The following is a 27,811-nucleotide window of genomic DNA, read 5'->3' as shown; positions in this document are numbered from 1 at the left end:
GATTTAAAGAAGTCTTACACAATTAGGTGAGATGCTGGAGGCTCACGCTTGTTTTGATATAAAATAGAAAAGGAGTAAACTCAAAATTAAAGCAAACCAACTATATATTCTTATGAACGATGGATATTTGGTGATTGGTCTCTGACGCTGTAACTAAGCCAAGCTGCAGCCTGTTTGAACCTGGTCTGGCTGGTGACGGAGCTGGGAGCCACTGCTGACAGCACAGGGGAGGGCTGTCCCCTCCTCACTGCATGCCACGCCATCCCATGGGATGCACAGCACCGTGGTTTGCACAGCGTCATGGTTTGTACAACACCGTGATTTGCATGCGGTGGCAGGTGTGAGAGTGTTTTGGGGTGGTGGGATGCTCCATCCTATCGCACCCCAAGGGCAAGGTCTCTTTGGGACAGCACTCGCATCTCCCCCCGCACTGTGAACCTGAGCGTTGGACCTAACGCCCCAACGTGGCACTCCCGGCCCCGGAGAGGGATTTGTGATTTCCAGACTGTTTGCAGAGAGGAAGTACTTTCTGCAAACAGTTTGCTCAGCCTGTGAGTGACTCAGCTGGGGCGGCCAGGCTGCGACCCACGGCCATCCCAGCCACTGCTGCAGCTGGCCCGGGCGCTGCCGCCGCAGCAGGACACGGTGCTGGCACCGCAACCGCGGTTCCCAAAACAAAGCTCGTCCTCAAAGCAGCACCGATGTTGTTTTGAAGTTTGCAAGACACCTGCAGGAAGCAAACTAGATGGTGCCGGTTCTCGAAATAATCTAAGCACAATGCAAAGCAAAATGAATGATCGCCTTTGTGCTGCGTCCTGCTGGCGGTGTGGGGAAGGCTGGGGACTGGGAGGAGATGTCACTGCGGGGAGGTTTGTCACCTCTCTCAGGCTTCCAGCAGAGACCCTCCACCCCAGGAGCGAGCCCTGGGCTTGGCCCCGCACCCCCATATGATTTTGCTACCCCAGAGAGATGCTGCAGCGGGTGTTATTTCTGCTGGCAATTGGAAACAGTGAGGATGCTCGGTGCCCCGGTGAAGGTGGGCTCTGCGTTTGTCTCTGCTGACCGCCTGCCGATTTCTGCATCAGATGCCTGAAAACCGCGCACCGGCAATAACACTGTGCTTGTCCTCTTGCCTCCCCTCCAGGCTTCGTCTGCGAGCGCGACCGCTTGACATTCAGCTTCTGCCAGACCCTGCGGGTCCTGGGAAGGTGCCACCTCCCAACGGTCCACCTCCAGTGCTGCCGCAGCTGCCGCCAGCACGGGCACCCCGTGGCACCCGGCCGGGACCGTGGGGATGAGCGGGCCTCCAGAAGGTGACAGGATTGTCCCCGAGGGTGAGAAGCACCAGGACCCGTGGTGGCTTCTGGAGCAGCGTGGTGGTGGTGGAGGGAGCTGGGTCACAGCCAGGACTTGTGGCTCTGCCTCGTCCCACGGCAGCGCCGGACGGTGCCGCCTGTGAGCGGCGCAGCGCTCTTTCAAAACATGGGGAAGGCTTGATTTCTTTTATTTGTGCTACACTATAACGGTGCTCAAACCATCGGTCTGAAAAATAAGGTCTGGCGTGGGCTGGGTGTGCAGGTCCCGCTGGTCCCATGGGAGATGCTGGGGCAGCTGGGACCCTCTGTCAGGGTCACGCTGCCACTGGGTGACCGGTGGGGAAACATTTTGGGGAAGGGAAACCGAAAGCAGCAATAATTTGGGGAAGATCTTTCAGAAATGCTTATGGTGCTATCACTTGACATTTCCAGCCTCTTGATGGTGTTGGCAGGCCAGCACAAAACTCTTGACTTTTATTATTATTTTTATATATATGAAGTGAGCATCTAGCATTCCACCAGTACAGCCAACTGTTTGGGTTAGGGTGGTTTTTTTTCCTTAAGGGACTTGAAGCTGGCAACCCATTTCTGTAATTTTCATTAAAATGTTTACACACTGAAGCTAAATAGCCGTAATTTAAGAAATGGAGACGGGGGAGAGGAATAAAGGATTGGCTTCAGTTACCCTCACAAGGCCAGGGCTCACAGTGGGTGCAAAGGCTCCGTACCCTCGTCTCCCCACTGCTGGCTTTCTCTGCCAAAGCCATTGCCCAGAGGGGACGGTTAGGGACACCAAAGCGCGAGTGAAATGACCCATTGTGCATCCCTTTGCATGTATTTGTGAAGGAGAGGGAAAGCTGCTCTGGCCCAGGTGGTGAGCAGCGCGTCCCCTTCGCTGCATCCTTCCTCATGAGCAGCAAAGTACTTATACCCCTGGATTTCTGTATGCAGTTACGGTGTAGCAGTTTAATGGTCGGTTAAGGTGTTTTTCTGTGTTCTTACAAGCTAAAAACCTTTTCTCCTGCTTATATAGATTCACCTCTGTTAAGGTTAGCTGAATCTCTTAACTAGGATATCCAATATTGTATGAGGAGTGGCACTTGGCCGGCACAGCCCTTACTGCCCGGTCCGGGAGTGTCGTGTGTTAATCCCTCCCTGTCCTAGGGAGGATTTGCTGTTAGGTTGATCCCAGGAGGAGGGTCAGGAGCATTTAGGTAGGAATTCCTTTCTGTATTACTCTTCAGGCTATGGAGGACACCCAAAAACTGGGATACCATGAAGGCAATCCTCCTTGCATGGAACGGAGAAAGGCTGGAGCCGAGCATCGGCCGTGCCGCGGGTACAATGCGGCCGCACAGCCCGGGGCACGTTTCTTCTTCACCTCTGCTGTGGGGAGCAACGTTCGGTCCCGTAACAGGGGAAATTCCTTTGTGTAATTTGTATGTAAAGCACAAGCCATGACTTCAGCATTTGTGTTTGATTCCTCTCCAGCGTGGTGTAAATGTTTATGTTTCAAGAGCTTGTGTTCAGTCCTGTTTTCCTTCTCACTGGCACCACCCGTCCCATGCTACCATCATGCTCCAAGGTTTTGCTGTGGGATAGCCACTAAATATGTTGGGGTTTAATGGCTATGGCTCACGAGTGTGTTAAATTAAACAGTTACTGAAGGAAATGGTAGGGTTTCATATTTTCCCTTCCCCTTGAGGGAATTTCAAGGGAATTTTCACTGAAAATGCAATTAAGTGGAGATGGTTTCGTTATGGGCGACACCAGGGGTATGATTATTCTCTTAGCTGCAGCAGAAAGGGGGAGTCAGTTTGCATCTGAAAATCATTTAAGGCTGCCATTTGCAACTGGGATTTGTGTGATTAATGTGAGCTGAGCCGATGGGGTAAGGGCTGGCAGCCCACTGGTGACTTGCACATCAAAAGGCTTCAGCCTCTGTGCTGTGTTGTTGCCTGCTCTGGTTTTGCAAACCATTTTGGTGGCAACCCAGCCTGGTGAGCCTCTCCTGCGGCACCTGCCCATGCACGGGGTCACATCCGCAGCTGGGATGAGGGCACGGGATAATCCCTCCCGTGGGAGACCCAGCCAAACCCATGGCACCGTCTGTCTGAGCAATGGTGTCGGGGATGCCAGAGGAGCGATCGCAGCCGAGGGGAGGACCTAACAGCAGCTGCTGTTTCCTAACTGCTTCAGCCTGGCCAAACGTAAACCTTTGGGAACGCACTGATGACCCAGGCCCTAAATCAAAGGCACTGAGCTTCTGCGAGAGCTCCGTGCACCCTGGCGAGCAGGTTTTCTTGTTAGCCCGGCCCGTGTTCCACACACCCTCGCGTGGAGCCGGTCCCTGAGCGTCCCTGGCTGGCACAGCCACAGCTGCTGGTTCATGGCCACAGCATGATGCCCACCAGTGCCTTCGTGTCCCTGCAGCCCCATCTGGGCTGGGGCTCTGTGGCACACGGAACCGCAGCAGCCAGGGAAAACCTTCCTCCTTCAACCCAGAAACCTTTCTGTTTTGAGAAGGGCCAAGCCTGACACATCCAAAGCCCCGGGTTTGCGATGGCTTTCAGCTGTCACAACACAGCGGTGGGGCTGGGGTGTCCCCCTGGGAAGCTCTGAGCAGAGCCGGTTCCCAAGCACTCAGACCGGGAACAGCAGGAATTACTGTAAACCAAAAGCCCAGTGGTTCCCAAATTGCAGAGGTTTCTGGTGGGTGCTGAGGCTGGAGAAGTTTGCGTCGCAGTGTGGGCATCTCCACTGGAAGGGCATTTCATCTGATTTTTAGCCACCTAATAAGCCCAGCCTCCTACAAGCACATCCATTGTATTATGAGTAATAATCACACACATCTTGCTTAAATACCTGCAGTATTTTTCACTGACACCTACAGCTTGGAAAACCAGCTGTAATGGTCAATGGAAAGCTCTCCAGAACTGGTGCAGTCGTGGCTTCCCGGCCGTGCCATCGCTGGCCCTGACTTGTCTGGTGACGGAATCTGCTTTAAGCCACGGGGATGCAGGGGCAGGTGCATGCAGAGCTCCTCGCCGCCAAGCCAGACCTTTCCCAGGAGCAGATCTGGATATTTACTCACTCGGCTTTGTTAGTATCCGTGTTTTCACTTGCTCCTTGTAACCAAGGAACTAACTAGAAATGCCTTTTTTTTTCCTTCTTCTTTTAAAGACGCTTTTATTAATGTGTTGACACCAGAAGGATGTTACTCAGAAATAACTGCTGCAGTAGTGTGCAAAGAAAAGCAGGAAAGTCATTATGAATCAAAAGATGCTTGAAATAGAAAGATGCTTTTCCCCAGGGTATCTAAGGATGGTTTGCCAGGAAAGCAAGTTTATCCTTTTTGCTAGGTTAATTAGAGCAGAGGATGAAAGAGAAAAGCAGGAATATGTCACCCCACCCCCCATTGCAGAGTTCCCTGAGCTCTGTGCCCGGTGTGACCGCTGTCCTTAGCCAGACCCCAGCAGAGCAGAAGGAAGCCACCGGTCACGCTGAGAACACGCGTGTGTTCGGCTGGAGACCCTGGCAGAGCCTTCCCCTCCGAGCCTCCCCCAAATCCCAGTGCAGACAGAAGGAAAGCCCTAAGTCATGCTTTTCATTAGCGGTACAGGATGCGTGGTGACCAGGATGCATTCACTTTGTCATTGTAAGATACTTTTGGTTCATTACTTCAGAAAGACCCCATTGAAGACCAGCGCTGCAGAACTCGCATGCTTCATTTGGCGCACAGTAAAGGGGAGGATTCCCACTCATTGTCAGCCGTAGCAATGGGGGTGTCGAGGTCTCTCCGACCTTTGGCCACTCGGTTTTACTTGGCCTGTTTGAAAAACATTTGGTTTCTCCGCTAAGCCTGTCGGAGGCTACAGGGAATTTTGTTCTTGCAGCCTGGTTGCCTCCCAGCACCGGCTGGATGTCTGTACTGGGTTGCCTGGAGCTGAGGGCTGGTTTTTAAGGCAGGAATGTACATTTATACAAATATAGGCAAGCTTAATGACAACAGCAACCAATACCGAAGCTACATCTCTGCTCTCGGATGAGGGGTTTTTTTAATTTTGTGTCATTGAAGACTTCTTTGGGGTGTGTGGTGTAGACTGTGTCTTTCTCGGCAGGCAGCTCAGGCTGATGGAGACCTGCTGAGTCTCTGCACGTACACATATATAGGTATGTATATATACATATATAGGTATATATGGAGCAAGACCCCTCGCTGTCACCGCTGCTAAGATAGGGAATTGGGAAAGCAAGTGTGATGTTTGCAAGGTGAGTTCGTGGCTCAGCTTGAGCAGCTGGAGGGTTCCTGGGCTCCACTTGCCAAAGTGCTAGAGGGGGTGACCAGGGGCTGCAGCCAAAATTGAGCAGAAATGAAAAAAAGCAGAGATCACTGGGATGTTGAGGATGGAGGAAGAAACAGCTTTGGGCAACATCATGCACATAGCTGCCGTTAGTCCCACACTCAGGTTTACTAGCCCCAGTCTGCCCGGGAGTTGTCAAGACGCTTTGTCAGTAAGAGTATTTCCTTTTATTTGATAAAAGACAGACATATTTTTATGTTTAAGAATATATTCAGGGAAGTAAGTGGCTGAAACAGCTCCTTGTGAGCCAGGTCTTTGGTAAATACCTGACTGCACTGGAGTTTGAAAACAACTGTCCCTTCGCATTCAAATAGCTTCAACCCCAGGGACTTTGGAAGGGAAAGGTTGGAGGGATCCAGACAGATCTGGCTCCCCCCAGCAGATGTGGGGTTTTGACCAAAAGTTGTGATGCTCTGTCTTAAAATGGTTGCCATGGTGCTGGCAAATCTTGGGTACAGATACTGCAGGGGTCCTGAGCTCAAGGGTCCTGTTGGTGCTTGGAGATCTGAGAGCATCCCTCCGCAGGAATCTCCAGGGTGGCTATCGATCCCAGGGCAGCTGCCTTCCGCGCTACTTTAAAAATCAAAACCTAAATGTTTCAGCATCTTTTAAAGAAGGGAAGAGCTGAGGGGAAGTGAAAGACAAAATTCTGAGTAGCGGAAAAAGGTAAAACCCAACACAACCCAAATACAGAAAGTTTAAACCAGGAAAGTTTATATTTTTGGCAAGTAAAGCTTCCCAATGATTAGGAACTGCCTTTCCAAAATTCTTCTAAGAGGTTGCACTGAGCTTCTAGATTTTAGATTTATCCTGTTCCCAAAGTAATCCAATGCCCAAGCTGCCTTGGAAGCCGGGCTGAGTTGCTTTAGGAAAACAAATGCAGCCACGGTCTGTCCAAGCCTCCTCCGCCAGTTCCTTCCCCCGTGCCCCCTGGGCACCTGGCTGACCCCAGCCCCCCCGTACACCCAGCACCAAGCTCTGACAGACACTCCTAAGTAGTCTTGTCCGATATTTTCCACAGAGGAAACAGAACAAACAATATGGTTTTGGAGGAGGATTTCAGCTAAGTTTCCTGCAATCTATTGTAACCTCCAGCTGGTACTTACCGAACGGGGAAAGAATTGCTCACAGGTTTCACTTGACGGTTTTTGGACTCACAGATGATAAATCCAAAGAAGGCGGATTTGGAACAAGGGAAAACTTTAATGTTGCACAGGCTTCATTCTCGAGAAAATGTTAATGGAGTTAATTTTAAAAATAACTTGATTCTGGAGCCAATCAACTCCAAAGTGTACATTTCAAATGCTCGTCTCAGATGTGGTTTGGTAGCTGGAGGCTGTTAGAGCAGCTTGGGGTGCACGGGGGCTATTACGGGCGGCTCAGACAAAAACAGAAGATGATTTAAGTTTGTCTTAAGTTTAGTGCAAATTCAGGGTGAACTAACCCCCTTAGCTAGGCCACTTGCTGCTTCACAGTAATATTTAAACCTGGTCAGTTGGCTGTGTTCATTACAGAAATACTGATTTATATAAAAGATCTTTCTTCCCAGATTTTACTGTTTTCCAGCCTGCAGCTGTGGCTCCTGTTCCAGCTGTCCTGACATCCACAAAACTGAACTTCCAAAGGGCTTTGCCTGGTTTTCTTCAGAACCAATTGTAAATATAAAACCTCCCTGAAATATTTTTAGTTTCCCCATAGGCTTTCAGTTTGTCCTTTTATTTAAACATTTGATCTTGCTACAGGTCAGCCTGGTAACCCATTGACATCAAGGCACCATTGAGGCTGGCTGTGCTCAGCACTGGGGAGGCACCAGAGTCCCCAGTTCTTCTCCCACCTCCATCCAGCATCTTTTTAACAACCTTTTCTCACCCTCATCCTTACTAGAGGTAGGAGTAAATTGGCCATCTCCACACCATGTCCAATGGCGGAGCCCGGTCCAGCCCAGTTTCTGGAGACAGATGGCAGGTGTTATTTAAAAAAAAAAAAATTGTAAGATGTGAAAGCTGCTTTTTAGTGGGCAGTAAACAACATGGGCAAGAACTGGGTTAGAATCCAGTGGGAAATTGGTGAAGAAGGCTTGTGACTTTAAAAGGAGACTGAAGCCAGTGTTGTTAAACCCCACACAGGCTGGGGAAGAGGAATGGAAGGTGGTCAGACCAAGCCCCCTGCCCTGCAGAGCTGCACAGTTGCATCATTACTTGCCCCAAGAGTGTTTTTGGCTGCCTGAGCAAGAATTGTCCCCAGGTGGTGACAGTGGGACAGGAGAGATTGGGAAGGGGAAGAGCCATACAGAACTATTAGATATAACTAAAATAATGAGGCCTTCTAAAAAAAGCTGAGCCCAAGGTCTTGTCCATCAGCACAGCTTAGTCAAAGGAAGCAGCTTGCAGAAGTTCATCAGTGCAAACTTATACTGAGCTCAGCCAGCTTTGCTGGGGAGGCTTCCCCAAGCAAGGAGAGACTTAGAAAACCAACGGAGATGTGAACCTGCTGAACCTGGGGTAAGGAAGCCTGGTGGCTTCAGCGTGAGCAGCAGGGAGAGGCCACGGGGGTACGGCAGGCGTTCAGCATCGCCGGTGATGGGCAGGGGTGTTGGGTGCTCCCCAGCCCCGCAGTCACTGCTGGGCTGCGATTGCCCAGGGACTGGGCAGGGCTGTCCTGCAGGGTTTCTTTTTCCAGGGGAAAGAAAGGAATGGGAGTATTTTAAACAGTCACCTCGGCTGGTTGATGGGGAGATGCGTGACCAGGAGATGGGGGACCAGCAGCAGCATCCCAGCAATCAGCAGCAGGGTGGTGCTTGCAAACACTTTGAGGCTCCTCCTGATTGCAGCATCGCAGAACCTACATGAAGAAGACATTAGGGCAGTAAGCTGTAGCTCGTGTTTTGCTGTTGCATCTATTTATTCATCAGGATCTCCTAAAAGCCTCTCTGAGAGGAGCCAGAGGCTTTTGGCCTCATGTTAGAAATCAGACCTCGTGCCTCCCTTGGTCACCTCCAGACATTTCCAAAGAGCTGGAGACAGGAAGGAACTGAGAGCTCATTAATTGGGAAGCAGCAGGCATTTTATGGAGGAGGTTGTTTATGTCTCTTATTAACAATAACACTTAAAACCCTTCCGCATCTCAAGAAGCAGCTGAGTCACCCTCTCAGAGCACCTGTGTTTTGCAGGCTCTTAAATCTTACCCAGGTGCTTCTGTCCACACCAGGTGATCTCATCTGGAGCATTTTAATCCTCAAAAAGCCAAAGATGTCATCAGTCCTTCATCAGCTGCAACAACTGGTTGGACTTGATGATCTTAAGGGTCTTTTTCAACCTAAACAATTCTACAGTTCTGTGATTCTATGACCAGTGATGGATGCGGTCCCACCTGAGCATGCAAGGAGACAACAAAGTCCACAAGACCCAGGAATAGCTCACAACATCCATCCATGCCTCTTCAGCTAAGAATGAGATGTTTTTATTTTCTCTTATTCTTAAAACCCTTGTACTACACAGAAAGGTTTCACAAGCATGGCCCTGAGGGTCAGAAAAGCAGAGGCCAGACAGCAAGAAAAGGATTTGAAGAATTTAGCTGTTTTATCTTTTTTTTGGCTTTTGTATGACGGCTGATTGCAGTCAGCTGCTCTGGGTGGGGGGCTCAGGCAGGGGAACAGCCATCACCCAACTGCTTTGGGGTGCTGAGCCCCAGCAGTGCTCCAGCAGGTCACAGCCACCCCGGGGCTGCCATTGCAGGCAGCAGGGCTGTACAAATGGGTCATGGGGTTTGTTTGCAAAAACTTTACATGGGGGTGTATTAGTCACTACAGATGGTAAAGGAGCAGTTGCATATAGAGATCGAGCTACTTTTAGCATATAGGTATTTCTAAATATTTACATCCAGTGATGCTGAGCTCTCCTTGAAGCACAAATGCAAGTCAGCAACTGAGGGTCCCAAGGAGGTAAGCAAACGGTCCCTTTACCTCACAGTTTACACCTCGCTTGCAAGGACTTGCAGCCTGGTGATCTGGGATTGGAAATGTGATTTCAAATCTGTTATGTCCTCCCTGGAAAAACAGAAGCTGCTACAAATGCCTTTGCATGCTGTGGGAGCCCAGCAAAGGGGCAAGAGGACAATGCTGGCTCCTTCAGGAGGAACTGGAGGTGGGGAAGGGCTTGCCTCCATGCTTACGCTGTGGTTTGAGGCTGTGCTGGGCAAGGCAGAGCCGTGGGGCAGGAGCTGACCCTGGGCTCAGGAAACTTCCCTCCTGCCAGGCGGGCGATCTGGGATGAAAGTGCCACACTAGCACCCGCCCTGGCTGGGGTGCCCATGCTGCACACGTGGTGGCAGGGGCTGCTGTGCTGTCTTCTGCTTCCTTTCACATCCCTGCAGATACTCCCTGGATTCCTCCGAGCCTCTGGCAGAGGTGTAACCCCCGGTGCCCGCAGTCCTGCCGTGAAAGGTGCCTCCTCTGCCATGGGCAGGAGCAGAGTGCCAAAACCCTGCAGAAGCCACCGCAGCTCACATCAGACTGCCAGCATTAGCTCCTCCACTTCCCAGTTTATCCGCAGCTTCTCCAGCAAACACCTGGACTGCTCTCCAACCACATGAGATGCTAACCTGGTGCCAGATAGCTGCCGAGGAGCGGGGCAGCCCAGCTGGGATACTGGGAGAGCATGCCGACTGAGATGGGCAGCAGGAGCCCAGGGCAGGGATGCTCCTCACCCAGCAGACAGAAATGACTGGTTGTAGTATCACTCTGTGGCTTGTTGGTGCCCTCTGCAGTCGGTTCTCCTTATTGAAAATGCAAAATATTAATAATAACAGGAAGGGACAATTTTACTACTTGCTGATAGTGAGGACAGTTGACACGTGCCTGTCTTCCCGAGTTTCAAGAAACAGCCTATGTTCCTCAGGCACCTAAGATCCTGCCCAATATGACCCTCCTTGACCTGTTCCACCAGTCCATGACCTGCTCACTGCCCATTGCTCTGCTGCCACGCAGTGTGGCTTTGCCACCCCGGTGACCTCAAAACCCTGCGGCTGCGGTGGGAGCGCAGCATCTGCCCACCCTGGTCTGCAGGGCAGCAGCGACAGGGAGAGACAAAGCTCCTAACCCCACTTTACATGGAAATGCTGAAAAGTGTGCTGGCTCTGAAGGTACCCTCTGAGCTGACAGAGCCCAGCCCTGGGGAGCCACCTCCCAGTCCCCATCCCCAGAGGAACTGGCAATATTCCTGGTTTCAGAGACCTGCTTTAGAGATCAGATCCATTTTTCCTGAATTGCCACTCTGAAGAAAAACATTAGCCTCCATGCTCCAGCACAAAGCCATCAGTGCTAATGATCCCAGAATCAAGGAAGCGGAAACTGCAGGACCAAGGAAAGCCCTCTTACAGCCAGCACAGACTGGTCGGGGCTGGAAGGGGCCTCTGGAGATCGTCCAGTCCAGCCCCTGCTACAGCAGGTTCTCCCACAGCAGGCTGCACAGAGTCACATCCAGGTGGGTTTTGGATGTCTCCAGGGAAGGAGACTCCACAGCCCCTCTGGGCAGCCTGTCCCAGTGCTCAGTCACCCTCAAAGTAAAGAAGTTTTTCCTTTATCAGCGCCCTGTTCCCTGTGCAAAGCTTTAGTCTGAGACAGGAACACCATTTCAGCGGCGCAGCCTGAGGCTGCACACAGGCACCAGGCACTCAGCAAACTACCAGGCAACTTAGCCAAGAAGAGGAGCTGCGTATCTCGTGGCTGCAGTACTTCACAAAACCATATTGCTCACAGCAGATATCTTCATTCTGAAAAGAAAATATCAACCCTCTCGCTGGACAGCAGAAAAAAACCACCAAGTTCCAGGAAAACAGCTGGCAGATAATGCCAGTTCACGTTCACAGGTTCATTTAACACGTCCCTGTAGGGCATTTATCTTCCTATAGTAACCTCTTCAAGGTAGCGAGGCTGTAATGCGGGACGCGCTCCGGCTGCGCTGCGCAGTGATGCACTCTTGTTCCTTCCCCCAGGTTTCAGAAAGTCAAACTGCCTGGGCAGTAAAATACATTCTGTGCAGGGATGCTTCGTTCTCCTGGAAGAGACAGAAGCGGAAGGAGGTGCCTTAAATCTGGTTCAAAGTTAAAAAAAAAACAAATTTGCTTTTCCCGAATTGATTTTTTTCCAAGCCAGGGCTGAGGTTCTTTATTGATAAAAGTCCTTCCCTGGCACTTCCCCAGATCTGTTAGGCACAGGGGCATCCCTGCCTGCATCCTCTCCAGTCCTCTCTAGATGAGGTTTTCTTACTTTTTGGTCTACTGCAAATTCATTACTTAAGCAAATGTTTCCTAAGACCTTGGTTAGAATAACTCGCTGCTTCCCAGGAGGTCTTCCTCACGTACCTCGCTTAAGACAGCCCGTCCCTGGTACCTCCAGGCAGCTGCCTGATGCACGCGTACATTCAGTAACACAAATCTGTGCTGGCGGGTGCTGAAACCCTGCAGGCACACAGCAGAAAGCTGTTACCAAAAATGACATTATATCTTGGAAATTATGTTTTACCACAGCTACATTTGCTGGCCTGGTTAGACCTCAGCTATACAGTATTTCTAGAAAATAGCATCTTTTGATCATCTGTCGAGCAAAACATCATCTGCAAAAATCCGTTTTAGTGGGTTTAGTAGTTTGAAATAGACCTGCGCTACTCAGGAAGCTAAACAAGCTGCAGATGTCCCACTTGTCACTTTATCTCAGTGTCACTGACACCAAGAAAATCCCTTGTGTAAAGCTTCCAGAACAACTGGCTCTTCAGAGCTGAAGACCTTCTCCGGGCAGGAGTTTTGTCCTCCAACAAAAGTAAAGTTTTTAAAAACCCAGGTCACAAGCTCCGTCTATCACTGTGACTAAGCAGGAGTTAGCAATTGCAACTGAAACACAAGATGGTTCCCGGTTTCATGCAAAAGTCTTGGAAACCAAATCCATCTCTCAGGGAAGCTGCAAGGCTTTGCTGGACTCGTCCGGATGCAAATAGCCTGCGGGGTGGGCAGCTCTGAGGGTGTCTGAAGCAGCGGAAGCCGGCATTGCTGCAGGAGAAATAACACTCTGAAGTTCCATATTGGCATTTAGAAATATTTTAGCCATCTCTGGCCCGATACCATCAGCAGCATGGAGACTGGGGCTACAGACGGCTTCCAAGTGCTCATGTGCAGCGAGATGCTGAACAGCACTCACCTGCTGTCCTCAGCCCTTTATGTGCAAATCTCACACTCACTTATCACATTACAATCCAGAAGCTGTTTATTTAAATTAAAGGTTATTTGAAACAGGTTGAGACTCTGAAAGGATGACTTGGAGCATTTTTGTGTTGGATCAGGGAATGGAATAAGATAACCCCCTTGGGATTAAATTTCTAGAGAAATAAAGCAAATCATTGCGGTTTCCCTCCCCCAGAAAAGCCTCTTCCTTTTCCCAAGGTATTTTTCATGGTGTTTAAGGATATACTTACATGTAAGTTGGAACAGTTAGTGTAATTTGAGCACAAATTACCCTCCCAAAGCCTGCTGAATTTTGCGGGAGGCTTTGCTCGTGGTCAATAGGCTTTAAGCACACAACGGGCACCAGTAATTCTGCAATGCAAACCGCATGGGTACGGGCAGAGCCCTCCCTCCTGCTCACAGACTTTCATCCCTTGAAAACTATTTAGCAGAAGCTTCCTCTGGGACATATGATTCAAATGAAAACTGATCCATCAAACAGCTGTCTCTGGACTGTGGCAAAATCCAAGTAGGGAATAGAAAAAGCAGCTGCACCTGCGGGTACATGGGGTGATGCAGAAGCAGGTACCACAGGACTGAGCACAGGTGGGGAAATCCAAAACCTCTCTGCATCCTCCCCCTCTGTGTAAAACCATTACTTTAAGAGATATCTCCCTCCTGTAACTATTTTTGACGGGCAATGCCAGATGCATTGCAATTAAAGCTTTGTGTTCATTTCAGTGTAAAGCTGAAACTGTTGCCCGTTTCCTTCCTTTGATGAATGCTGACAAGCAGGGTCTCTGCTTACATAGCAGCGGCATGAAGATGTGCTTGTCTGGCGCAAGGCACGTTTAATCAAAACAAGATTTTCTTATTTTTCTCTTGCTGCTTTCTATGTGGGAGTTGATCCATCAGTAAGAAGCTTCAACAGCTCATGGAAATGTCATCAAAATGGTGTATTGTGCTACAAAAATACTAAATTTCTTGCTTTTAAAAAAAAGAATTGTTATCAAGTGGGAAAGAAAATCCATTCAGTTTATAGGCCTACTAGAGCAGGACGTTATTTGATCATTCAGTCAATGGCATCCTGGTACGATGCTTAAAGAAGTATTTTCATTAAAATCCACCCAGGACAAGAAATATTCTCATGTAACAAATACCAACCAAAGCAAACAGTTGTTTACATTTCTTGTCGTTATAACATTTTAAAGTAATGCTTAAAAATATCAGAATGATTAAAAATGGCTTGGGTAGAAATAACTAATAAACTTTTGTCTTGTCAATCACCAGCACTCGATGCAAGTAGCTTTGCCACAGAGATTTCATCAAACCCACCCAAAGAGCAGTGGCAGAAGGAGCATCCAAACAACTGCCAACGTCAAAGGCATTTCACTTTTATACTTAAAATGCACTTCTGGAGCACAATTTACACCTGCAGCACGCTTAACGACAGACAGAACCACTCTAAAATTTAAGTGATACAAATCCAGATCTCTCTTTAATGCAGTATTCTTGAATACATCTCTTACTACAAACACGTAAGAGGGTTTAGGGGTTTTCTTCATTGCTTGAGTCTCACACTTGAAAACGGACCTCTCCCATCTAGTTCCTGGAATCTCGGCATGAAAGATCAAACCTGTGAGTTCTGGTGTAGCAGGAGACAAGGAGGAAAAAAAGGCATGTAATTGCTATTTTGAGATGTCTGGTGGTAACAAGTTTTCTCAAGGGATGAAAATTTTCTGGGAAAGTTTCTGCTTGAAGGCAAAAAATGTAAAATGTAGAACTGGAAGATAAAGAGACAGCTCTGAGGGAGAACTCCCCAGTCTCTAATGGCAGCTTTAAACCAGAGTAAACTGGAACTCCGATAAAGCAAATTATCTTTGCCCCCATATATTTACATCTTGGACCATTATTAAGTAGCCTACTAAAAGCAAAGACAAAGAGCAAACAGTAACAGCCTTGGAGCTGTGGTTACCCTCACCCTTGCCAGGAGCCTTGTGTGTTCTCAGCCATCCCCTGCACCGGCAGCAGCCCAGGACCCAGGATACAGAAACCAGGCAGCTGGTGGGTGTGCTAGGCTTCCCTTCGAGGCAAAAGGACATGATCTTAAAGAATGAAAAAAGGAAAACAAAAGAAGGAGGAAGGGAAGGCACAGGTTTTTTGAAAGCTCCTGAACACAAGACAGCAAGTCCAGAGGAGGGCCATGAAGATGATCCAGTGGCTGGAACACCTCTCCTACGGAAAGTCTGGAAGAGTTGGGGTTGTTCAGCCTGGAGAAGAAAAGGCTCTGGAGAGACCGTACAGCACTTAAAGGGGGCTTATAAGAAAGCTGGAGATATATTTTTTTACCAGGGCCTGAAATGCTAGGACCAGGGATTACAGTTTTAAACAAAAAGAGGGTAGATTTTTATTAGATAGAAGGAAAAAATTCTTCCCTGTGAGGGTGGTGAGGCTGGCACAGGCTGCCCAGAGATGCTGTGGGTGCCCCATCCCTGGACGGGGCTTTGAACAATCTAATCCAGTGGAAGTTGCCCCTGGCAGGGGGCTGGATCTTTAAAGGTCCAATCTTCCAACCCAAACTGTTCTGTGATGGCGTGCTCTTTCCTCAACACTCCCCCTCATGGGGAAGCACTTCCAAAACATTTCTAGCTTTGCTCATTTCCTTCTCTCCAGAAATCATAGTTAAAAAATCCTTTGCTTTTGTTTCTCCCCTTTCGAAAAGGAGGGGGGAAAATGACATATTGCTTCTACTTAATAGAAACAAAGTCAGTTTACATTTATTTTTAAAATGGAAATCGAGACTCTTCTGTATGGAGTATTACACTCTTTTACACTGACTTTGTGCAGAATTTCAAACATTGCCTTAAAGCCATTTTGGATGCGATGCAGGACAGCAAGTCTTATGGAGCAATGAACAAAAACAGAAGTTTCAAGGAACAGTACAAGTGTCATAGTACATCAAGGTTTAGCAATTCAAAAACTTTTGGAAGAAGAGCTGTATTAGAAGTACTGGGCTGATGATGACAAGTAACTACAAAGAATAAATCCTTTATATTGAACTGAACTGCAAAATGTATTTACTTAAACTACAATTTGCAATGGCTATCATCTAACTAGTTTATTAAAGAGCAAACAGTGGGGAAGAAAAACATTGCTCTTGTTCTATACTTCTGTTTTAATGGCATGGCACAGCAAAACATCTCTACCTGTTTTCCATAGAAAACAAATTGGTTTATGTAAGTAGTGACCATTTAATGAGTCTTCCCAGCTGAAAAAACAACCCAAACAAAAACAAAAAAAAAAACAACCAAGGAAACAAAAAAAAAACCCCAACAGAAAACTTTGCAAAATGTGTCTTCTAGGATACTTCATGATAGACCATTCCAGCAGGAGTCTAAATACACAGATTTTAAGTTTTGCCCGAAGTAGGATTTGAAAAAAAATATTGGTCCATGGGTTTTTTATTTATTTTGGAAAAAGTACCAAGTTTTTAATTTCCCATGCAATCAAGTAGCTAATTCCCTTCATATTCTGCTGAATACCTGAGGTAGTAGGCAGAGCAGTGTCCCACACAATTAAGCTTACATCTAATTACACTTCACAGAAGCATCCACAGAAGGTGCTGCTTAACAACATACACCTCTCAAGCTAAATTCAAAATGAGCAATGAGGGCACAAAGGCTTTTGAAATTTACGTAAAATTTAACTGAAGCCAAGTAAGTGAAGTTAAGAAAAGTAATTTTCCACACATATGCCAGAACTGACAGCTCTGCAGATGTGCAGTAACCTATGGAAAACGGGGACTGTTCTCTCCCCCACCTTCCCCCCACCTCTTTGGTTTTTTGGGGTTGTTTGTTTTGGTTTGGTTTGTTTGTTTGTTTGTTTTTAAGATAACTTTGGCACTGAAAGCAGGGAGATTACAAGCTTTTGTTGGCACAGCTGTGACATGTGTCAGGATACTCATTTACAACGGGAAAAATTTCTCCCACTGATTATAACGCGTAGCCTAGCTGGAGTCCATTCAATCATTCCATGCCTTCAGGAAAGCTTTATGTGGCTTATTATTAAAATGGTTACAAATCCCTGAAATCTCAACAGATGTTTGCACTGAACTCCCAAGGATTTCTCACCGTTTAACCAAACACAAGCTCCCTAGAGTAATCACTGTTTCACGGAGGAACAGCTCCCTAAATCTCTCATGAACCACTGCAGGGGATAACTACTAGACACTGGCCAGATAACACACCCCTGGGATACCCAAATAGTTTGTCAGTGCCATGGGGCAAGAGATGGATGGCAGCAGCCTCTCCCCCTACACACACACATTTACCACTGCGGCCCTCCTGTGGCTGTACAGCAGATGCTGAGCATCACTTCCACTGGGAGAGAAACAGCTGGGAGAAATATCTGCTTAATTCTTCCAGGAAAGGTAAATTCATGGTCAAATCTACAGCTGCAATGGAAACTAATCCAAGAGAACTTCTCCAGGGAGAAAACATGACAGCTGGCAACATTACGGATACCCCAGATAAGACTTGTGAGGGAGCAGCAAAAAGAAACAGGACAGTGGGAACCAAAGGAATGAATGAAGGGCTGTGGGGTTCTCTCACCTTCCACACTGCAGGTAAGTCGTAAGAAAAGCAGCATCAAACTGGCAATACCTTGTCCATAGGAAAACTTCACCCTCAGGATAATTATAAAGCAAAGCCTCCAGAATCAGAAACATGTACTAAACAGGGGAAAAAAAGCACAAATATTTAGCAGGAATAGCATCCCCGTAAAAATCTACCTTGTTCTAGCCCAGTCCCTTTGTTCCAAATTCTTTCTCTGAATTCATCTCAGCTTTAACGTGTTTATCAACAAAGAACTTGAATTAAATTGTTTCCTTCTCCAACCATCTAAACCTAAGCTTAAAGAAAAAAAAAGACAATTTCTGAACTCAGAAAGCAGCATTTCAGTACAAGAATCTGGTTTATTTTTACAGTGCAGTGATTGAAACAATGTAGAAATTTAACTTGCAAAATGGAATTTATATCACAATGTCTGTCAGAAGGCAATACGTATGTGTTGTTTTGCTTTAATCATAAAATATTTCTCTGGACACCAGAAATTACAAATGCTTAACACTATACACTTCACTTTATTTTTAGAGACTAATTTATCATAATTTAAATCTATCTTATAAACAATTTCTTTTAAAAAACATGTGGAAGATAGAAAGAACTCAAGTATTAAACTCAAGGCCTTGATTATTATTATTTTCTTTTTTTTTTTTTTTAAACAAAGGTATTTTAAGAAATGTATCAAAATGATTAACTCTGTATTATAGCTACTAGTCAGGCTCCGTAACACACTGCTCCACAATTTCACGCAAGTTTGGATTCTCCATCGCAGCTGCTACTCTCTCTTTGTCATTGATTTGCTTGTTGACTGCAAGACATCACATAAAAAGCAAAGTCAGAAGTAGTTTTCAGTGGTACTTTACACATACTGCATCAGTAAGGTGACAAATACAAGATAACATAGTCCAGTGAAGGTTTTCCAAACCTAGTAAACACCCAGCTCAAAGACTGAGAAAACCTATAGTAACAGTACAGTGTGTCCACTTTCTTTTCAATTTTCTCTTTAGGTGGAAGATATTATTTGCATAATAGCCAAAACTGACATTTGTACAACAGCTTATAAAGCACTGTACAGGCAGGCATTTAAGTGGCATGGCCTAAAATAAGAAGGTTGTGCCAGACACAATAGAAGGATGACAAGACAAGAAGAATATGTGCGTGCTCAAGAGACAGTAGTCAAAGGACAGAGGATTAGCAGGAAACTGGGAAGAAAGCAAATGAAAGCTCAGTCACAAAAAACCCATCAGAAACTGAACATTTTTGTTACTTCTCTAGTTTAGGAAAAGAATGCAAGATGCTTTTACGATACGTCTTAAAATCAAGTATGAAACTCATGACAAATTAGTAGTCCAGGTTCTCCAGGTTCAATTTCTAATCATTTAATCAAAAGAACCAATTTTCAACACAAAAAGATATCTAATCCTTAAGAACAAAAAAGCCTGGGACATTGCCTGGGCAAAGGCTTTAACAGCTGCTTAAGAGAGTGATCAGCTATAGCTTCGAAAGAATGTCTATGTCCTGTAAGTTTTATTTTAAACATTGACTGAGAAACATATTTTTGTTATGTTAAGACAGGGAGACCACTCAAGTCAGGAAGCTTTTCATGTTAATTATTTTGCAACACAGTAGCAACTTCTTTTGTTATAAACACAACTTAACACCTGCAAGAACTGTGGGGGGTTTTTTGTTTGTTTTAAAAACCAAAACCACCAACAAGCATCTGTTCACAGTACCAAAACAGCTTTTGAAACAGCCTCAACTACATGTTTCATTTTAAAGCTTTAACAGCTTATTCATTTCTGAAAAGAACAGTAAGGTAGAGGAAGAAAAAGATTTCTCCAAAGAACACAAACGCACAATCTGCAACAGCAGTCATTCATAAGCTCTACTTACTGTCTTCTTCAGTGGAATGTGTACCTTCAGATATGTAGATTTCCAGCTAAAGGAGAGATCATTAATGTTAGATGCATACATCAACATTTGAATATATTCATTACTGGAAGAAAAAAATAATCATACAGTACAGATACATGTAATTCATACTTCCTGAAAATGTTCACAGAACAAAAGGGGATCAATGTTAAGAGCTGATCTTCGGCTTCACTGCAACCCAGTCACAAGACAATCTCCTCCCCCATTTCAGAGAGGCCCCAACAATCTTTCTTCAAAATTGTGGAGCCATTCATTCCTCACTAATATCAACTGCTCTTGTGAAAAAGTACCTGCAGTTAGGCTACTGCAAACAGGGCAGAGAACTGGTACGACCTTCTCAGCAAGCTCTCTGCAGGCCACAACTCAGGAACAATTTCTTTAAAAGCCACCAGAATTGCAAGTGTCACTTTCACAAGCTAAGCAGTCTTGAAAAGACATCCTTAGGAAGAGATTCCTAATAAAATGTTCCTAGTAAGTTTTGCTCAATGATGAGAATCACAGATACTCTCTTTGAAAATAGCAGTGTGATGCAGTCTCTATTTCTTGCATGGGAACAGACTGCAAGACTAGAATCGAAACAGACGTAAATCACCTTCATGCATTTACCAGGCCTGGAAAAAACAACAAAACCCCCTCACACACAGTAAGCTGCAAGGAGATCTCGAAAATTGATGTACCAAAAGAAAACCTAGTAAATAATTCCTATGCCTTTTACCTTATCTCGCTGAAGCTAAACCTATTTGTTACCATGTGTCCAGCAAAACAAATCATTGTCTGCCTATTTTTTTAGAAATGCAAGTCTCACTTCGCACTGTTTAGCTAGAAAGATGAAGCTAGCAACTATAAAAACAAAACAACAAAAAGATCAACACCAGAAATCCTCAGCTAATTAATTTATATTTGGAATTCTTTGGGGCAAGTTTCTACAGCTCTATTTAAAAGACTATGTTTGTCATAAAAGGTCCACTCTTGGCTCCTGCTAAGGCCCAAATAGCTTTCTTTAAGGATATATTAACCCCTTGTTACCTATATAGTCTCTTACTCTCCAACAGCACAGTGAGGGCTGGCCTCCGTTAGGGACAGCATACTAACCTAGGTCAGGCCATTATGCAATTTATACAACAGTTCCCAAGACACAGGTCATATATTCCTTCGATGAAGTTCCAGTTTTGAATTCTGCAGCTCCTCTAAACTCTAATGAAACCGTTCTGAAGTTTTTACTTCCTAGACGATGCCCACACAGAGCAGTGGAACTCCGCTTAATGGGTTTCCAACGGGCAACAGAGCAGTTCTCTGGCTTTCAGGGCTGCTCGCTCAGCGGGTTGGTCCGCTGGAGACAACTCTCAGATACTCCAAACAGTACAGCAGAGTCAGTAACTTAATTTTATATTTATGGTGCTTAGATAGATTGAAATATTGCAGAAGGCCAAATTCATTTTCCCCAAGGCAAAAGAATGATTCCAACACTTTGTAACGTGGGGTTTGAAAACACCCTCTTTTCCACCAAGCAAGAACCCGAATGACAGCTGGTGAGGAAATCCCTCGAAACACAGTGCACTTCAGAAGTGCAGCAATAAATGGTCTTTTGTAAAGGAAAGGAATAACCGCAGTTACTCGCAGATCCCTTTGGGTGCTACGCTGTACCACAACATTCACTCCCACCATAGGTAAATGACAAGCTTTAAGAAGACCCTATCCTTAATCACATCTTGCAAGTTACTTGATCCTTGCAGCATACACACTCTTAAAGAGCACTTGGCATATACTCATGTAGTTTAAAGCACGCTCCAGAACAGATACTTTACCTTATGTCTAAAAGGCAAACATCTCTGCAGTTTTATTCTTAAACAAAGGCCTGTTTAAACAAAACAGATCAGAGATTTTCTTGTAAAATTCAAGGTTTGAGGTGCATTTTCAGAGAAGACACATTTAACGATCAAAAATCACCAGTAAAATTGACAACCTTCTCCTTTTGTATTCTGAGCAGCACAAGCCACAGAGGAGGCCAAATAATGTGCAGTTTGACCCTTCGGCTGTAGCTTCTCAGTTAAGCTCCTTCCTGCTGTACAAGCTTATGAGGTCTCTAGTCTCTAAACATCTATGCTTCACTACCTATACTTTGCTTTTTAGGCAAAGCTGCAAGGGTTTGTTTGGGCATAAATACACGTACTTCTTCATTAAAGACTTACTTTCCCTTAAATCCTCAAAACAGACTGAGAAATCTTAGTGTGGATCTAAAATGGTAAAAGTTGCTAACCTTGGTACATTTAAACAAATCATTTCAGAGATCTCAAATGTGATTTTTCAGATGCAATTTCACCACAAATAAAAAGGGGGAATAAAAGAAAGCAAAACAAGCTAGTGTAGAGTCTCATACAACTTAACTGCTTTCAAACCCCTAACAGCTTAGAACTTTTTGGTATTCTGGGATTGCCTGTGGGGTTTTTTGTCCATGTGTGGGAAAAGAGAACAGCCCATAAAGTATGGGAAAGATAAGGGAGGCAATCATAAAGTTTAAACATTTTTTTAAATTTAAGAGCTAAATTTTCAATTTAACATTATTAAAATAATGGGGAGAATATAAAGAAGGAACTCTGTACCACTTCCCAGCTGATTTTTGAGAGCTTCTCTTTGAAGAGTTTCCCTAACTTGATAAAAATAGATGGATGTCCCCACATTTCTTCTAGTTTTTTGTTTGTTTGCATTTGGTAGCAGGGTTCTCTGGTCAAACTGCTGGCAAAGCAATACTGAAATTTAACTAAAACTGATGTTATTAGACAACCTAAAATTAACTTTATGCTCATTGTTACAGATTTAATGAAAGAGAAATCTTACCAATGAGAGTAGCCAAAGAGCAATGAGGTACTGTTGGTGTAAACCTGATGATGACCAGATATTCGTCTTCACCTATCTCTTGCACTTCAACACAGCTTTCCGTTACCACTTCCAGTTCTTCTAAAGTATTAGGTTTCTCTGGGTCCCGGATAGTACGGATTATATCTAAAGCAGAAGACAAGTGACCAACAATTAAGTAGCTTTCTTGAATTTAATAAAAGGTACTTTTATTAGAAACCATCTTCCCAGCATTGTTCATTTTGCTCCTGTTCAGAAAAGACAGAGCTATAAATATCAGTGCTACATCATCTCATGAGTTGCTTCAGAACTGGGCAAACTGAGGCATTTGCTGTTCACTATGCACTAACTTTCCACATTCCAGTTCTAAACTTGCTATTATTTTTACAATTCCATTATAATGAAGAGAAATCAAAACATGCCTATTAAAAGATATGTATTACCTTTGGAACTACATGTCATGTAATACTAGCCCATCCAAAAGATATACATAGATGTAATATTTCAGATAGGTTTTCTTGCCTTTCAGGTTTTTCAAAATCTAACCGATTAACAAGACAAGCCAGATTTCCTTCTATTCTTCTCTCTGCTTCCTAGCCTGGGCCTCCCAGATAAGATTCTGAAGCCATCTTAAGGAAAGCCAATATAAAAAAAATATACTAATCCATATTTATCTGTATCCACGGTCACTTCCTTAGCTTCTAAAACATGGGGATCAACTAGGTTTAATATACCTGTATAGAAAATGATAAGCAGTGTTGCCTTCTATAGAAGCAATGTGTTCTGGATTAGCTTAAGGAGACTTCATTACACAATGAAACAGAACTACATTTATTGTTGCTTTTCCATAGAGCAAAAGGTTTTAAAGTAATATTCAAAAGCTACAATATTTGATTATAGGACACTGAAAAATTATGCACAAGAGAATATATTAATTCAGTACACTTCCTAAGAGCCTGAAAAAAATAAGTCTCTGCATTTCAATGTGTTTGCTGAGTAACGGAACACAGAAGGCAAGGCAATGAGATCTCTAGCCTGTTCACATCTGTGCCATGTACACAGCGTAACTTGAAGAAACACTAATTCTGACAGTGAAGACCAAACCTAGGAAGTTCCCAGCTGTCACCTCTCCCTCACTTCTGCCTTGTGTGCAGTTGTTTGCCCCTTAGTAATGCAAGTACGAGCATTTCTGGTATAAACAAGGTAACTAAAGGGATACAGGTTAAGATCAGTTTAAAAAAACCTAAACGTGTTAAAAAAAAAAGAATGGGTAGGTATTTTTAGCTAGCTATAGTGATTTTATGTTTAGTGTAGCCCTACCAATAGCTTTACTACAATAGCCGACTGCATTGCCAAAGCAAATGTGACAGCTGCCTTCACTACAGCAAATTACTTGAGTCTATCTTCAGGTACAGACTCACGCAGCTCTTGAGAGCTGCAAAGCTGCTTTCAGCGCATTCCTGCCGTTAAGCTGCCAGGCCCAGCCTCTCCACAAGGATCCCAGGCATAGTACAACTTGGAACTAATACTGCCATACTACAGGCAGGAAGGAAGCAGGCAGCCAGTGGGCAGGAACAGTAGTTCATGTCTGTCTGGAATCCATCCGTCTGAGAAGGGTATGCCTGAAATCACAGATACAGCCTAAAGTCTCTGACTGGCGAGCAAGGAAGTTTGTACAGTTGTATAAGCTTTTACTCCTGGTACTCACCTCACCCTTCTCAGAACCTCTCACCCTCCTGCAAGGGCTACTCAGATTGCTCTCAAGACCTAGGTAATGCTTTCAGCAGGGCTGGGAAATGCTTTCCAAAGTTGTCATCGCTCCTACCATAAAACAAAACTTGGGACGAATGAGAGAACTGAGTCCCATTCCCTGACTTCCACGGAAGCAGACAATCGCTTGAATCATTCTGCAGCTGCAGCCCCCAGCCTCTGTTTCTCTGTCTACATCATAAGGGTGTGATGCTGCTGAATTACAAACCTAGAAGACACAACAGAAGTCACAAGGCTATTTGTTCTGTGTTCCTGAAGAACTGACAATTGTCCCCTCAATTACATTAAGGATCGTGATGGTAACAAGCAAGCTGTCTAGCTCTATTAGAATATTTACCAGCAAACAGACTAATAGTCTCATTTGTCAGACCAATAACAAGTATTTTCACCTTTTTTCCATTGTTCTGGCTCTAGTATCACTTTTTGCTTAAAGTCTTAGCCAACTACTGAAGTCTAACCAAACAAGAAAATACTTCACATATACATGCAACACAGGTATCTTCACAGACACATTTCCTTGTAATTTCTGTTAAATTTCTTTCTCTATTTTTATATGTTATCCTCTTTCTGTGTGAAAAGGCCCAAGAGAAATTAATTCCTTTACCAAGCAGTGACAGGAACACTGTCACTGATTTAGCTCCGCAGTACTTCATGGATGCCTTTGGTCTTTGAAAGCTAGATTTTACACAGACAGGTGCTTTAGTTCTGCAAAGATCATGCACATGTATAACCCTCCGGATGAACTGAAATCAGCAGGACTACTCACATGCCTAATGTTCATAAGTTATTACTTAGAACCACCAATGTTTCAAAGTACCTATATTTAACCATCACTCAAGTTTTAACATCGAGTTTGCTTGACATTGTTTCCTCTTTTGTTCTTTTTAGATAAAAGTGCGTACAGTGCTGCATAAAATCCTCACACTACTCCTAACTGCCGACAAAATCCCTGTGCCGGAAAGCTTGACGATGTTTTTGGATTCCTGCAAGGTCCCATGTGTAGCATTTCCAGAGGTGAGATCTCTCCAGGTTCTACCAAAAACTCAGTCATTCAAGGAACAGAAATCTCCATTTTGCTGGACTAGCTGGCTGACCTTTCTGGAATGACTTGCCTGTCCAGGTGTGTCCAGCTCCTCTTCTGTGTAAGGTGATGAAACACAAAGGGTGACCCCCCACCCCTGCAGCCCAGCCCCTTTCCCACCTGCTGGGGAGCTGGGAAGCAGCAGCAGCAGCACCCACCAGCCAAGCGGGGCAGGTTCCCTCAGCGCTCTCCTTGCTCAGGACCCCCACAGTGACCACGGCACCCCCCCATGCCAAGGTCACAGCATCCGCCAATCTCCAGACGCAGCCCGGGGCTGGGCAGAGCCAGCCGGCCCCCAAACCAGGCCCCCACCCTTCCCTGAATATTCCCGGGCCCCCCAACACCCCAGGGGCAACCCCTCCTCGCTCCACGCCCCTGGCAGCGACCCCTGTCCTCACACAAGCCACATACACTTGGTTCCTGCCCCGCAGGAGCAGCCACCCGCGCTCCAGCCCCTCGGGACCGCCCTCCCCCCCCCGGGCTGCTCCCCCCCCCCCCCCCCCCCCAGCACACAGCTGGGCAGGGCCTGGCCTCCCCCACCTCACAGCCCAAGGGCACAGCAGCACCGGCCCCCAGGGCCTCTCACACACCCCTCAGCCCCTCCGCCGCCCCGAGGGGCGACCCTTGGACCCCCAACAGCCCCACGACAGTCACCGTAAACCTCGAGCGCCTTGTCCTGCTCCATGGCCTGGTTCCGGGGGGCATGGCAGCCCCTACGCAACCCGGAGTACCAGAGCACCCTGCTCAGCGTGTGCGACAGCAGCCCCAGCACCAGCGACATCCTCCCGCTCCGCCATGGGAGAGCGCGGACCGGACCCTCGCGGCCACCGTCCGCCGCCGCCAGCGGGAAGCGCCGGGCGGGGCGGGGCCAGGTCACCGTTGCCGAGGCCCTGCCCGGGGCGGGGCCAGCCAGTGGCTGCTCCGCCCAGGGGCGGGGCTAAGCCGTTCCTTCAGGATTGGCGGGATTTCGGTACTGCGTGGGGTTCTTAGTGGGCTGCCTGCCTCTCTAAGCGGGCTGCCGAGGGGGTTCAGCGGCTCCGGGCAGGGCTCCCGACGGTGCCTGGGCTCTGCGGAGCTGCCGCGGCGCCGGTAGGCCCGTCCGTACGGGCACAAATACCTTCGGCATGCCGCGCTTTGCCCCGGGAAACCCCACAATTCCCAAATAACGGTGGTAACTAAGCGTCTGAGGGCCAGTGTGGGAGGGAGCCGCCATGATGTCCTTTCCAAGCTGGAGCCGCGAGATGCGGCAGGAAGAGGCGCGGGTTGGGTAGTGGGAATGAGGGGTAGGTTTGCTGTAGGTTTGGAGCTTCTTCAGACGGCTCAAGGTTAATGGTTTATTACAAGGAAGGCTGAATGTAAAGGCCCCCAGAGGCAGCCGCCTACCTCGGCCACTCCGAGCGAGAGTGGTGGCAGGCCACTCTCTGCCCGCCGGCCCTCACGGAGACTACAGTTCCCAGCGTGCATTGCGCTGGGCGCGCTGCCTGCTGGGGGTTATAGTCGCGCCACGGCACTGGTCAGCGCTGTCAGCTGACCGGAAGGAAGAGCTGCCCCATCCAAGATGGCGGCGGGAGGGGGAGTGGAAGGCAGCTAGGCCAGGGTGGCGGCCCTCCCTGAGGAGGATGGAAGGGGCGAAGCAGGAGCTGCGTGTGCTGCTGGCGCCCCTCTTGGGGGAGGCGCAGTGCTGCCTGCGGGACGCAGCCCGGGTCCGGCTGAGCAGGGGTCAGGACGCTCTGGGGAGCCTCCTGGTCCCTGGTGGGATCTACCTGGAGTCTCTGGTGCCGGGCGGAGGCGGCCGGGCCCGGGGCAGCGTCCTCCCGGGAGCCTGGGCTGAGTAAGTGGCAGGGGGCGAGCAGGGGAAGGGAGGCCGGGAGGGGCTCCCCGGCGTTGCTCTGCTTTGGTGAGAGACGCCGGGAGGACCCCAGGGGCTGAGGGCGCCGCTCGGAAGGGAGCAGCCCTGCACTGGCGAGGGCAGGCGTGAAAGCTACAGGAGGCTGAGGGGAACTTCAAATCCTGCTTTGAATGGGATGCTCTCCCCTTAAAATCCCATTGCTGAAGGGGACGTTGATTTACACCCAATTATTTGTTTACTTGCGGGTGTATTCATTATAGATGACAAAAACAGACAAGTTTTCTTCTTTTTTTTAAGTTGCTGGCTTGAGATTCTGTAGCACCCTGACTGCTTGACTGCTTTGTTGGTCAGGGGCCAGCTGTTGTGTGTGACATTCAACAATCACAGGATGTTTTTAATTTGCTTTAGTAGCTTTTAATGCTGAGTCAAAACCACAGTCACATTGCAGTTGCAGACATCTGCAGTATCACATGATGCCAACACTGTTACAGTGCTCTAGTCTCTTGTTTCATTCCACACCATCCTATGTGGTCTTGTAGCTGTTTCCTCTCTGCCTGCTCCCCTCCCCATACAAGGGTGGGTGTGAAGACACACGCCTGAAATGTTTCTCAACCCAAGTGAAGGGGAGGCAAAGCGTATGGAAATGGGCAATATGCTCTGCTTCTCTTGCTGACAGTACTGGTGTTCCTTCTAGAAGTCCTGAAGCAGAGTATCACTCGCATAGCATGTGTCATGGATGACTGAAGGAAAGAAACATACAAGGATAGAAACCCCCCGTATTCCTGAGATGAAGAGATGTAGGGATTTGTAAA

The 27,811-nt window shown here is 46.8% G+C and overlaps 3 protein-coding genes across 4 annotated transcripts in view; 2 read left to right on the top strand and 1 right to left on the bottom strand.

The window, feature by feature from the left end:
- Nucleotides 1–2,988, top strand: part of ADAMTS7 (ADAM metallopeptidase with thrombospondin type 1 motif 7) — a 50,791-nt gene extending 47,803 nt beyond the window's left edge. The window contains exon 24 of the mRNA XM_037395381.1: nucleotides 1,145–2,988. Coding sequence (XP_037251278.1) covers nucleotides 1,145–1,317 — 173 coding nt within the window. The 3' untranslated portion in view covers nucleotides 1,318–2,988. The remainder of the gene's footprint in view (nucleotides 1–1,144) is intronic.
- Nucleotides 2,989–17,844: 14,856 nt separating this feature from the next.
- CIAO2A (cytosolic iron-sulfur assembly component 2A) lies at nucleotides 17,845–26,033 on the bottom strand. The gene is made up of 5 exons (XM_037395033.1): nucleotides 25,805–26,033; nucleotides 22,282–22,446; nucleotides 21,252–21,301; nucleotides 19,408–19,453; nucleotides 17,845–18,322 (listed from the first exon to the last, which is right to left on the bottom strand). The coding sequence occupies exons 1-5, from the start codon at nucleotides 25,929–25,931 to the stop codon at nucleotides 18,225–18,227; spliced, it is 486 nt and encodes a 161-aa protein (XP_037250930.1). The 5' UTR covers nucleotides 25,932–26,033; the 3' UTR covers nucleotides 17,845–18,224.
- Nucleotides 26,034–26,414: 381 nt separating this feature from the next.
- Nucleotides 26,415–27,811, top strand: part of SPG11 (SPG11 vesicle trafficking associated, spatacsin) — a 35,589-nt gene continuing 34,192 nt past the window's right edge. The window contains exon 1 of one of the 2 annotated variants that reach the window (XM_037396251.1): nucleotides 26,415–26,433. Coding sequence is in view for 1 of the 2 variants with exons in the window: in XM_037396250.1 (XP_037252147.1) it covers nucleotides 26,770–26,981 (212 nt within the window). In the remaining variant the exon portion in view is untranslated. Of the gene's footprint in view, nucleotides 26,434–26,769; nucleotides 26,982–27,811 lie in introns of those variants that run through there. The other variant, XM_037396250.1, reaches the window with a different exon arrangement.

Source organism: Falco rusticolus, chromosome 7 (assembly GCF_015220075.1).
Source record: "Falco rusticolus isolate bFalRus1 chromosome 7, bFalRus1.pri, whole genome shotgun sequence".
Classification (NCBI taxonomy): Eukaryota; Metazoa; Chordata; class Aves; order Falconiformes; family Falconidae; genus Falco; species Falco rusticolus.
This window is presented reverse-complemented; position numbering and strand designations above follow the sequence as displayed.